General features: G+C 46.0%; 1 protein-coding gene across 1 annotated transcript; it reads right to left on the bottom strand.

Moving 5' to 3' along the window:
• Window positions 1-4,267: 4,267 nt before the first annotated feature.
• TMX1 (thioredoxin related transmembrane protein 1) lies at window positions 4,268-11,725 on the bottom strand. The gene is made up of 8 exons (XM_027457910.3): window positions 11,529-11,725; window positions 11,325-11,440; window positions 10,579-10,624; window positions 9,989-10,117; window positions 8,617-8,662; window positions 8,216-8,317; window positions 8,067-8,136; window positions 4,268-7,293 (listed from the first exon to the last, which is right to left on the bottom strand). The coding sequence occupies exons 1-8, from the start codon at window positions 11,672-11,674 to the stop codon at window positions 7,115-7,117; spliced, it is 834 nt and encodes a 277-aa protein (XP_027313711.3). The 5' UTR covers window positions 11,675-11,725; the 3' UTR covers window positions 4,268-7,114.
• Between the last annotated feature and the right edge of the window lie 433 nt (window positions 11,726-12,158).

Raw genomic sequence — 12,158 nt, 5'->3', positions numbered from 1 at the left:
GCAGGGCTCGTGTGGCCGGCCAGCACGGGGTTAACGACACCACGATGGGGAAATCTCCAAAGCGGGGAGATTCTGGCCAAATCCTGCTCCGGGATGGGGCAGGGTTCGGGGGGCAGCCCCTTTGGAGAGGTCCTGAGCTACCCCATCCGCTGCCTCGTGCCCCAAATGTTGAATTTATTTATTATACTGCCCTACCTGCACCTGGGTATCGAAGCCAAGAGACCAGCAGTGCATTTAATCCGAGCAAAACACAACACGGAGCAGATCTTCTCCCAAAACCTGGAAATTAAGGATTTAAGCAGCAAGGCTACGTTCCCAAATTCTTCTTTAGGGGCAGGTGGTTTTGGCACTCCTGGCAGCACCCGTACCCACCTCTGGACCTGGGGCTGCTCCGCCTTCAGGCGTTGCAGCAACAGAGGGGAAAAAACCCTGACATTTGCTGCCCTAAAGACAAAACTTTTGTGTTTTTTTGCTCTCCCTGCCGAGCATCGCCTGCGCCCGCACAGCTTTGCTGCCACCAGCCGTCTGCTGCCTTCGCGAGCTCCCTCGCTGCCAGCCCCGGCTTGCTCTTCTTGGCCAAGCGCAACGAGCAGCAAAAACAGGAGAAAGGAGCAGGGGGAGGCTGGAAAATCCGAACGGGCACAGGTTTTGATGATACAGGAGGTCGTGCACGAGCTGCCCCTGCAGCACCGCTCGCCCCGGCTGACTCGGACAGGGCTGCAGCAGTGGGGCTGGTCCTGAAAATAAATGAACTGAGCCCCCCAGTGAGGCCACTGCCCCTGCTGGGGACATCCCCAGCCTTTCTGGCACTTTTCTCCTGGATGACCCCAAAATCTTGAAGGAAAGCCAGCTGCTGTGAATAAGGAAGGAGAGAGAGGAGTTAACTCTTTGCTCAGCTCCCAGCAGAGCAAAACATTTGTCTGCATATGTACCCAAATTGGAGCAGATCTCTCTTTGGGGCTTTGGAGCTTGGCCGAGTCCCTAATTGCAGCAGACAAACCCCAAAAAGTGATGCCCTTGAGCTCCACACGCCCAGCACTACATGCACGTGGCCAAATCTCTCCCCAAAAGTCCCCTCCAGCAGGAGCTGAGACCGCTGCTGCAGGCATCGGCCAGGTTCACCATTTCCTGAGCGAGCAGAAGAGAAATGAGGCATATCTGGACACCACGTGCCTCGCATAAATCCAGCCGAGGGACTGGAGTTAGTCAGTGTTTTCTAAAAAAAAAGGCCTCTTTATGGCGCCTCCAACCCGGCCCCTTCTTGGAGGTCTCCAAGAAGGGATCCATCAGCTGCTTCCAGGGCTCCGAAAACACCCATCAAAACGGATTTCATCAATTAGCCCCGTTTTGTAGCACCACCGCTCACAGCGGATCCTTCGGCGACTCAAAGCCTTTGGGAAATTTGGCCACAGACACAGGGGACATAAAAATGTAATTTCTATTTCTGACCAGCCAGGCGCACACGGAGCCCACACCAAAGCCTGCTCAATGCCAAGTGCTTCGTCTCAAGTTTTGTTAAAAAAGCCCTTCTTGAATGATAATAATTAAAAAAGAGCTCGGTGTAAGGCCACGCTGCATGGCCTTCCCAAATATTTCATGAGGGGATGGGGAGAGGAGCAGGAGAACACATTTACTCACCTCCAGTCACCTAAGAAATCAGCTCTGCAGTTGGAAAATGGCAAGAAATAAGGGAAATGTGAATTTTTCCTGAGAGACTTCAGGGCTGAGGTGGCCTACAAGAGGAAATCAGCTGGGCTCAGCGGGCAGTGGCAAGGAAAAGAGAGAACTTGGATAGTCCGAGGAGCCAGCTGGAAGGGATTTACAGCACCGGTGCGAGCTGCAGCTCCGAGCTGCATGGAAACAGAGCAAACTGATGATAATAATGGGCAAACAGCCCCCAGTGTCACTGCTGTGCCGCAAAAACTCACCTGTGGCTGAAATTACAGAGGTGGAGGATGCCATGTGCAGAGGCCAAGAAGAAATCTACACTTTGAATGCTCCTTTCCCCTTCAGTTGAGTCTCGATACAGCAAGCATGCAGAGGGAGCAGCTCTCCCGAGTGCCAAGGACACGGAGACATCCTTCCTGAGGAATTACCAGTCAGACAGGGGAAAAAAATGGGGTTGCAGTTCGGGCTCAGCAAAGCATAGCTGAAACACGCTGGAAGGAGAAGCACAGGCAACAAATTTTTATCTTTACTGATGATCTTGCATTAATGGTTTCTCATCTCGCATTTTTAGAGCTTCTCGGTTTAGAAGTCACCATTTAGCTTATAAATGAACCTTCCGAAGCAAGATGCAGAAGATTTAACTGGTGACTTTTTTTTCCTGCAGAGTTTCACAGCTATCTTACAAAATTCTGTCATTTTAAGGGCATCGGTTTTAGACAAGCATCCAGCAGCTACCAGAGCCCAGCTCCTGCACCCCGTGCTTCAAGGTCCACGTGCCATGGCCATACGATGAAATGGGGTCTCCTAGAGAAAAACATCAGCCCCCAGTGCAGGAAAGGCTGGGTGTTTGATCTGCCTCGCATTTGGCCCACACAGGACCTCAACACCAAGCATTCCTTTGGTTGTTGGCACTTTCTCTCTGGCCACAGCACAAAGGAGGAACTTACCAGCAGGGCAGCAGCAGGAGACGAATCGCAGCTCACTGGGTATAGCAGGAGCTGGGAACAGGGCTCTAGAAGCTTTTTGGAAGGGTGGATTTTGCACACAGGAAGTTAAGGTGAAATACAGCAAGTTTTACACCAGGATAATGCATTTATTCTACTCCATCAGATAAAGAAAATACATTTATTCCTCTCACAGGCTAAAGATGACTACTGAAGATCAGCTGTGTACCTAAGGTTTGGCTTTCTGTGTGAGTTAAGAAAAAGGCTGTAAGCAATGCTAAACAGAAATTAAACTTGAAGTATTAAAGAGCTAAACCCAGAAACCTGAAGGAAAAGGGCAGATTGAGGCAGAATCTCTTCTCCTAGAAAGTTACTGAAGTTAGAACTTCTTAGCAAGGTCAGCAAGGTAAAAAAACAAAAAACAATAATAATAAAAAAAATCTGACCCAACAGCAGAGTGTAGGGCATTAACCAGAAATAAAATTCAGGGAAGAAAGAGCCAAAGGTGATGCTCTTTGGGTCAAACCAAGAACTTCAGCTGATGCAAAAGAGTTCCAGGAGACAGCCTCCCCCACCTTCTAAGACTTTACAAAGTCTTAAAGTTGACATTTTATTTTAGTGGTGCAGAACACTGAACCAACGCCATAGCTGAACGTTCTCCTTCCCTGTCACTGTTAAAACTGAAACTCTTCCAGTTTCAAAAAGCAGACCCATGGCTGATGGCAATCTGGCAAACCCCAGTTGCCAGCTAAGCAGACAGTTACTTTTCTGTTTCCCTCCAAGATAATTAAAATAGCTGGGATTAGCTAAGCATATTTGACTTTTAGCTGCTTTGGGCTGGTTATTGTTCTCTGCTGCACGTCATCCACTGAGTGGAAGAGTAGGGAAGTCAGGCTTTTATGAGTATCCGCTAATTCCCCAGGCAGTGCATGTTTCTTGTTCCTGCTGGGGAAGGATTGCAGAATATTACTGCATTTTTCCAGAAAAATCCACACAGAGAGCATGCACAGACAGCTACCACATTCTTCCCTAAGAGATAGATGAAAGCAAGGGAGCAAATCCTCGTCTTGCCCCCAAATATCTCCTTCATTTCGGACAGCTCCAGTTTAAGCTCCCCACTACCAGAAACACCAGAAACACTCTGACGCCGGCCACTTCAGCTGTTGGGATGTGATGTGGTGTGTAGGTGGAAGAGGGGAGGCAGCCGGCCGTAGCTGAAGCGATTTGCATGCACACACAACACGATTTCAGGCAAAGAAGTTGCAAAGAGCTGAATTTTAAACAGCATTTGCCAACTCTAGCCTACATTCTTTTTGCAACACAAGTTTTTTTTTTTTTTCCCCTCCTCAACCATCAGTGTCTAAGCCTGGTATGCATGAAAGCTCCCTCCCAAACCGTAAAAATCATCTAACCAAAATGACTCACGCTACCACGAGAAACCCAAGCCAGGCTCAGCTAAAGACCACAAGTAGCTCAGCGCAGCTTTAGTCCAAAGAATTCCTCAGACTTGTCTTTTCAAGGAGATTTATCACAAATGGCTCATTTGCTAGAGCGTAACAGCAATTTTTTCCATGGAAACAGCTGCAGTTTTGCTCCTCTGCTATACAGACACTGTCCTAAAAACAAGGAAAAAAAACAAACACTGAACACAGGAATCCAAAGCTCATGGTTTTTTACTCGAATCTCTGAAATATTAAAAAAAACACCATTACAATTAATTTATTCCTTCCTGAATTACACTGGATGTGCTTGGTCAAGGCGAGGATACAGACACAGTCTGACTTGTATAAAACTGATATTCAAGCATCATCAACGCACACAAAGGACAGGCTCTTATGCACATTTATTACATGGCAACCTTTGCTCTTCTTCAGTAAACATCTTTTGAATACAGATGGAAAAAAAAGAAATAATATTCACAGGACAAAATTATGTTATTATTAAAAATATGAACAGCAAGATTTACAGAGATCAGCACATGCAGGCTGCCTATGGATAATCAGAACAGCACTTGCATAAATTACACCGATCGCAAGCACGGGTCTGCAACAGGGGCTGGATTCCAGCAACTCAGAACACTTCTGAGTAAGAGGCAGTTTTGGAATTCAATCAGTTGCCTAAGGCAGGGAGACAGTACAAAAAGGTAGGAGTGCAGAAGGCAAAGGCAAGGTAAATCAGTGCTAGAAGTTCTTGTTAAACCAGGAGTCTAAGATGAGAGTAAGGAAAAAAGGTCGTATTTGTTCTTCTGAACTTAAAACATTAGACAAAAGTTACCAGTATATACTTCCTGTATTGCACAACCAGTTATAAAGTAACTGAAAAATTAGAAAACCCTAAAAAAATTCTGCATTTTTAACAGCTACATTTAAATATAATCACTGCCCAGAGTTCAACTTTTAAAACAATTCATTTTTTTTCTACCAAGATCATGCAGCATTTGTGTCCCATCTTCTCGAGCCCTCTCCAAACTAATTAAATACACCATTTATCAAAGTGCTCCTACTTCCCCTCAGTACACCACAAATTTATTGCTTAATTTTCCTAGTTACAAAGGCTAACACGAAGCGTTCAGAGAATTTAAGGCAATCTTACAAGACCGACACCTTAATGGCATTTATGGCACACGCACGTCTTTGTTCCAACACCAGGAAGGGGTTTGATACTTAATGGCAGGAACACTTGGATTTTAACCAAAATGATCCTTTCAAGCATCGCAGTTGTATCTTGTCAACACCTAACCCAGCACTTGAGTAAAGTCATTCTAGAGCACCAATGTTCAGAAAGAGAGGAGGGAAAAATAAAAACTCAAAGGAGGAAGTTCCAGGCTCTTATATAAGAGCTCATTCTTACTCATCTAAGGACTTGCTGGGAGATTCACTCAGCTATTTGGACAGCTGAATCACTTCTTTCCATTCACAACACGCACGCCGAGTTATAACCTGTCAGATGTACTTAAAATGCAACTGACAAAGTGTTTAGAACTGACAAAAAACAGAAGAGTTGTTTGGTTTTTTTTGAACAGCTTTAAGTAAACTCACTCACCCGCAAGAGCTTTGAATCTTCTTGCCCCCAATGTTTCTCTCCTACCCCACAAAACTCATTACTAGCTTTTCGTTTCATGGTCTGTCTTCTTATTAATCACAAAGAGAGCCTGGCTTTAAACAGCCCTGCTGCCAGTGAAAACATTTTCAAGAGAACTTCTGTTTGTGGTCTTAATCACAACCAAGTTTGTTACTGGCACAGGTTTATCAACTGCCAGTCCTGTAAGCCCACTCAGACGAATAATTAAAAATTAGAACAACAACAACAAAAACACACCAACAAGAACAAGCCTGTCAAAACCCCACGCATGCTCAGCATAAGACCAACCCTTCCCTTGCAAATACTTTGGAAATTAACTGAAAGAACATGGAAAAATCTTTAACTGATGCAAGATAGCACTAGTCCAATGCTCATGTGCATTCATTTCCGTGCAGAGTGAAAACAAATACCAGTCAGGAAACAGTAGGTCACAGGCTTTTTTTTTGCTTTTGTTTTAAAAGAATTAGGAGATACTGTTACAATGTGGTTTTGTGAAAACTGAAAAGATGAATTTTTGAAGAAAGAAATTAAGCAGCCAGTTCAGCTTCAGACCAGGTACAGCCTGACTGGATTTGCAGTAGGATTTGGTTATGCAGCCGTTATTAATGATGTATTAAAAATGAGCAGAGTCCTACAGAGGGACACACGGATGGGACTCACACTGAGCAGAGAACCCTGCATGTAAGCTGTCCCTACCACTGAGGCTTCATAGTGCTACTTGTAATACTTCTCTGGAGCAGAACACTTCAACAAGAGGTTCATACATTTTTTATAGCCTTTTCTAAAGAAAACTGATGCAAGTTTTACCAGAAACCTGCCTGTGTCACACACGCTGCTGCTTGTAACCTCCACCCGTAAGGACTGCACTGACAAGCTCTGCTTTTCTGTTCCTCTAGACGAAGGCAGGAACCTTCATTTCTTTGGAGAAGTCTGGGGTTTTTGTAGCACTCATTGTCGTAGCAGAAAGCACAAGTTGGTCGCACAGAAAGCCCGGAAAATATCCCGTAACTGAAGGAACTCCTCCCCTCAGCATTTCTTCAGAGCACAACTAGATAGGAGTTATACTGAGAAACCTTTTTGAATGCTTTGACAGCAAACAGGTTAGTGCATTTTTCTTGGTAATGTTCCCTAATAGAGTGATTTACGTTCTATTAAAAAAAAAAAAAATCCCTACAGAACAAGTCATTTGAGAAGCCACGTCATTTCCTGGTACTCCTCTGCACATAGACAGAAGTTCCAGCCATGTGCAGCAGCAAGTTTTAGTTTTGAATACCTGCTACCGAAGACACTTAATTCTGAATTAGTGAAATGCATCAGAACTACCACGATAGGAGTCACTCTTCTCTTTGAGCTGAAGGATTTGACATTTAACTCCTTTTGATTTGGTGACTCACGAGCACTAATCCTGCATGCAAATAATGCTAAGATTTATCCGCTGTCCCAGCAGGGTTCACTGGGCGCTGTCGTACAGCATTTGGTGACGAGTTTCTGGTAGACTCCTCTTTATCCCCTGCCTCATCATCTGAGATGTCTTCTTCGTCCGCTTCTTGTTCCTCATCCAGCTTTTTCAACAGGTGAGCTGACTCCGGAGCTAGCTTTTCTTAAAGGGAAAAGAAAACAGGCATACAGAAAGTAATACCAGTAACAAGTGAGATGTTTTGTGATGGTGTTTTTGCTTTGTTTTTTTTTAAGAAGTATCACAGACTAGCACAGAATATGGATGAACTTAATCCAGGTAGCACTTCCCAGCATCTGTTACTTAAATTGCTACCTTTGGTAGAACTGTTGCTAACATGAAATTACCCACAGGTCAGGTATTAAAGCCTACAGCCTACTAGGCAAGGTAACAAAAAATCTTCCTGTTTGGGAAAAATGAGTACGGTTTCTATAAAACATAAGCTAGCATTCAGATCTTCTTCCATGTATTTTAATGTTACCTTGATAGATTCTAGAGACTAACCCCAAACTGAATCACTCACTATCCACAGAAACACGAGTCCCCTTTTAATCCTCACTTTGCTTCCTAGTTGCAGAATTTGCTTCTGTTTTAGGGGCAATGAGAGCTCCACAGGATAAAGCTCTCATTAAATTCCATATAAATATGGAATTTTAGAACTTGTAGGTATAAAAATGCAGCAAAAATAACATTTTTCTATCACCTAAAGCACAGCTTTTCAGCAATAGTTTAGCATTAGCCCCAAATATAATCTCTCACTATAAACCCTAAAGGGCAAAAGCTGCAGTTAAAGCACAGCATCAGTCACGTGTGAAAACTTCTCCATTAAATCTCCTTTCTGTAGCCCCAAGTTCTGCACCAATTTGTATTCAGTAAGATTTACTCAAGACTGAATTTGAAGTAAATAGTAGGCTTACTTGAATAAGGGTACTGTGGTGGTCTGTGTTTTTTGGAAGGGCACAGACAGTCTGCTAAGAACACCATCATCTGAAACCAAAGAAAGACAGGGTTAAAGCAAAGACACCACAGCAGACACGAGCCACTCTGCTTCAAGGGGTTCACTTACAAGTCCCAGTATAAGTCCTGAGAACAGCGTTGCCAAGGCAAAAATGGCATATGAGCCCCAAACCGGTATTCCAATGCTTTCTGTTAAATAACCATGGCAGTGCTAGAACAAAAAAATAAAAGGAGAGTCACACAGAATCACAGAATTTCTAGGTTGGAAGAGACCTCAAGATCATCGAGTCCAACCTCTGACCTAACGCTAACAGTCCCCACTAAACCATATCCCTAAGCTCTACATCTAAACGTCTTTTGAAGACTTCCAGGGATGGTGACTCCACCACCTCCCTGGGCAGCCTGTTCCAGTGCCTAACAACCCTTTCAGTAAAGAAGTTCTTACAGAGTCATTTCACAGATAGCTGAATATCCTAAATATTGAAACAAAGTTGAGATCTGAGCACATACCCTGATCCACATCGACAGCTGAAACAGAGCTGACATGCTGCTCATCCTGAAAGAAAGCAGAAAAAATTAACTGAAAGCATCCAAGTCAGTCAAATGTCTGTTATCTTCTCGTTTGCCTGACTAGTCACTATTTAGCTGCACATTGAACAATTCTCTGCTCGTGCCTGGTTTCCCCGTTTGACTACTTTGGTTTTTATCTTCTGTTTTGTCTTCTCCTGCAGCAAGCACCCATTTCCCATGAAGCTATCTTTAGAACCAGCATCACCCTGCACGATATTCCACATCTGGACAACCACCAATGCCTTGACTTGGCCCTCTGGCATGTTAATTTTAATTACTTGTGTTTATATTCTAAGTTATATATGGATCTGAGAAGCCAGCTGGAACTCTATTTAAGATCCTAATATATACTAATAATGAATCATCTGGACATTATACTAAAACAAAGAACCTGTTGAAAAAGCTCAGGTTATGTAAGAACTGAGAGAACTTCAGGCAGCTGAGTTTAGCTTTGTGTTAAATACAAGTAAAAAAAAAAAACAGGCTATCTGCTATGGATATTCTGCTGGTTCTGACATTTCCCTGCTACTGTGAAACTTGGCATTAAGCACTAGCTACCTGTAAAAATAAAAAATAAAAAAGGAGAAATCAAAGCATGAAGACAACAGAAATTGCTAATGGGTGAGCTGCAGAAGCAGGCAGGCATGAATAAAGACCTGCACATGCTCTTTCAGCATGCTCAAAGGAGCTGTGCTGTACCCTTCCAAGAGAAAACCTACTAATCCTAAAATTAGTACCCGATTTCATGTGTTCCTTGGTGGGGGGGTACTACATTGTAAGAAAATTACATGGTTTGGAAATTCAAGTAGTATTGTAAGTAGAGAACATAATGAAGCTGAGCTTCTTAGAATACAAAAATGTAAGATTTCAATCTAGCATAGCACTTCATGAAGCGAACCAACCATCCCAAACCTGCTTAAACCCCAGTAGAGTCAGCACAGGTCAGTCACTGCAAGTGACAGTTGATGTTTCTTGAATGAGAAGAAAAACCACGAACAATTGGGTTCGTTTGCCCCAACCAATCGCATTCCCACCACGCCGTACTGCTCAGTTACTCGACTGCTCTGGAGCCGCTCCTCTCCCCCCCACGCAGCGCATGCAGTAACCACTGAGAGCATTTCCCAGCCGCAGAACACATCCTGTGCACAGCCCTGAGCTGCTGTGTGAGCTGTTAACAACCCAGGGCCTGTACCGACCCGTCCTTCCCCACGCAGCACCAGGTGGAGCACGTACGTGCTGCATCTCTCCCACCACGTCCTCCAAGTGCACGTGTTTGACAACAAGCGACTATAAAAATCACACCAAAACTTACAGGAAAGAGGAAGGACCAAACCACGACGAAACCGGCTCAATGGATTTCCATTCCTGGTCACTGATGAAGTTGATGAAGTCAGTTTTAGTTCTTGCGCCCTGGTATTTCCGAAACACCCCATCTTTACAGCTGTAAAGGAACCACAGAACAAGTCTTTTATTTTAGACAGCTGAAACATTCGTTTTCACTCAACATCTCCCCTCCCCACCCTTTTTCCTTTGAGTTTTGCTTTGCTGTAGATGATACTGGCTCCGACTTGTTTTCTAAGAACCCTGACTCCACATATCTTGGTTTGCTCAGGCTGCAATTCCATCCAGAGATAACGATCTTCCTAACGCACTTGCCACCCAGCAGCACTAATATCAACCTACAGAGAAAAGATTGCAAAAGGGGAACACCCATGAAAAGGTGGAATAAATACGGCCTGAGGGCAAAAAGGAACTGGTGGCACTGTAAGGTCACTGGAGATAAGGCAATGGATGTCTCTGTAACTCATGTTTTTAAAAAGCACCGTAAATCTCATTTGCTTACACCAAAAAAGCTTAAAAAGTTATTTCCTCTTCAAACAAAAAGTCACACTGCATACTTACTGATAGATGGTAGGAAGAGCTGTTATGACAAATCGCCCACTTAATCCTGTGGAAAAAAAAAAAGTTATATTCAGAGAAGTACAGCATTGTTGTATAAAAGGAAGAGCTGGAACTGTTATCATACACCCAAATAAAAGCAGCTGCTCCTAGGCGGTCGCATGAACTTGTGTGTATCAAAGTACAGCACAACTTCTAAAGGAAGTGGCCATGAAGAATGGGAGAAAACTTTTCTACAGGTGATAGGAGAAGAGATGGCTGAGGGTAACCACTCCGCTCAACATTTGGGCTGCGGCTCTTCAAATATGCTTTTTTTTTTTTTTGTCCACAAGGAGGTGCAGACTCCAGTGCTCACCGAAAACAAACTGAGTGAGGCAAGTTTCAAGAGTTCTTGCATGCCTTCAGAGAAAGCACCAGTTCAGCAGTTTCTACAAATCCCTCATGAATAGGGGAGTAGATCAGGAAAGCAAGCTTCAGCAGAAAGAAACCTGTTCCTCATGCTCCCTTTTAGCAAAGGCTAAAGGAAAATTTTTAAGCCTGCATAGTGCTTAAAGAAGAAGCATTTCCTCGAAGCCTTCCCATTCAGCCCCCAGAGAAGCCTCCCCGTTGCATTTTGTGCCCCGGCAGCCTGGACAGCCCACTGCCCGGTGCCCGAGCTGCCCCCCAGAGCCCAGACCCCACCTCCCACCTCCCCAAAGCCGCCCCCCCCCCACACCCCTCACACCCTCCCCTTAGCCTCCCCGCCCCACCTGGCTGCTCCGTGACGTCCACCTTGGCGATATTCACATCCAGATCCTCCCCCCACTCAGCGAACTTCTCCCACTCGGGCTGCAGGCTCTGGCAGGCGGGGCACCAGGGCGCGTAGCTGCGGCAGGACACAGAAACCATCACCGGGAGGGGGCCTCCAGGAACCTCTCCCTCCCCATTACCCACCCCGGTCCCCAAACACTCACAACTCCACCATCCATTCGCCGTGCAGCAGCTCCCTCCACGTGCCGTCCGACAACACCCGCACCGGGCTGGGCCTGCCCAGCGCGGCGGCGCCACCGGCCGCCAGGAGCAGCGCCAGCAGAGCGCTCCCCCACCCGACCGCCGCCATCTTGCGCCGCCGCGCTTCTGCCTTCCGCAGCGTGCTCGGCGTCTGACGTCATCGCGCACGCCCCGCCCCCCTTCTCCGCCCACCGCGCGCGTGTGGGCGGGGAGAGGGGCGGGGTTAAGGAGAGGGGCAGCCTATAGGGCGTCGAGTTGCGGGGAGAGGGGGTGGGGTTGGCCAATCACGACTCGCGGGCGCTGCGGCTGGCCAATGGGGGGCGCCTGGGCTCCTCCCGCCGCCATGTTGAGCGGGATGGGTGAGGCGGGAAGGGCCGTGCGCGCCGCCATGTTGGGAGGGGCTGGGTGAGGCGAGGGGGGGGGGGCCGCCATGTTGCAGAGATGCTCCAGCCCTATGGGGCTTCTTCTCCTTTATACCCCACGGGCTGACGTTTAAATGTGAATAAAGAGCTGAAACAAAGGCTGTGAATGTGTGCTGTGTCCTTTTTCCTGCCTGAGGAGGGGGGGAGAGCTGGGGGTGCTTGGGGCGGGGT

Source organism: Anas platyrhynchos, chromosome 5 (genome assembly GCF_047663525.1).
Source record: "Anas platyrhynchos isolate ZD024472 breed Pekin duck chromosome 5, IASCAAS_PekinDuck_T2T, whole genome shotgun sequence".
NCBI classification, from domain to species: domain Eukaryota; kingdom Metazoa; phylum Chordata; class Aves; order Anseriformes; family Anatidae; genus Anas; species Anas platyrhynchos.
This window is presented reverse-complemented; position numbering and strand designations above follow the sequence as displayed.

Bases quoted from the DNA above. Each gene is read 5' to 3' on its own strand.
- TMX1 (XM_027457910.3), bottom strand. From the start codon at position 11,674: ATGGCGGCGGTCGGGTGGGGGAGCGCTCTGCTGGCGCTGCTCCTGGCG. The intron at 11,441-11,528 runs GTGAGTGTTTGG...GTCCTGCCGCAG, and splicing joins GGCGAATGGATGGTGGAGTT to CTACGCGCCCTGGTGCCCCG. The intron at 8,663-9,988 runs GTAAGTTTTGGT...GCTTTCTTTCAG, and splicing joins TTTGGTCCTTCCTCTTTCCT to GATGAGCAGCATGTCAGCTC.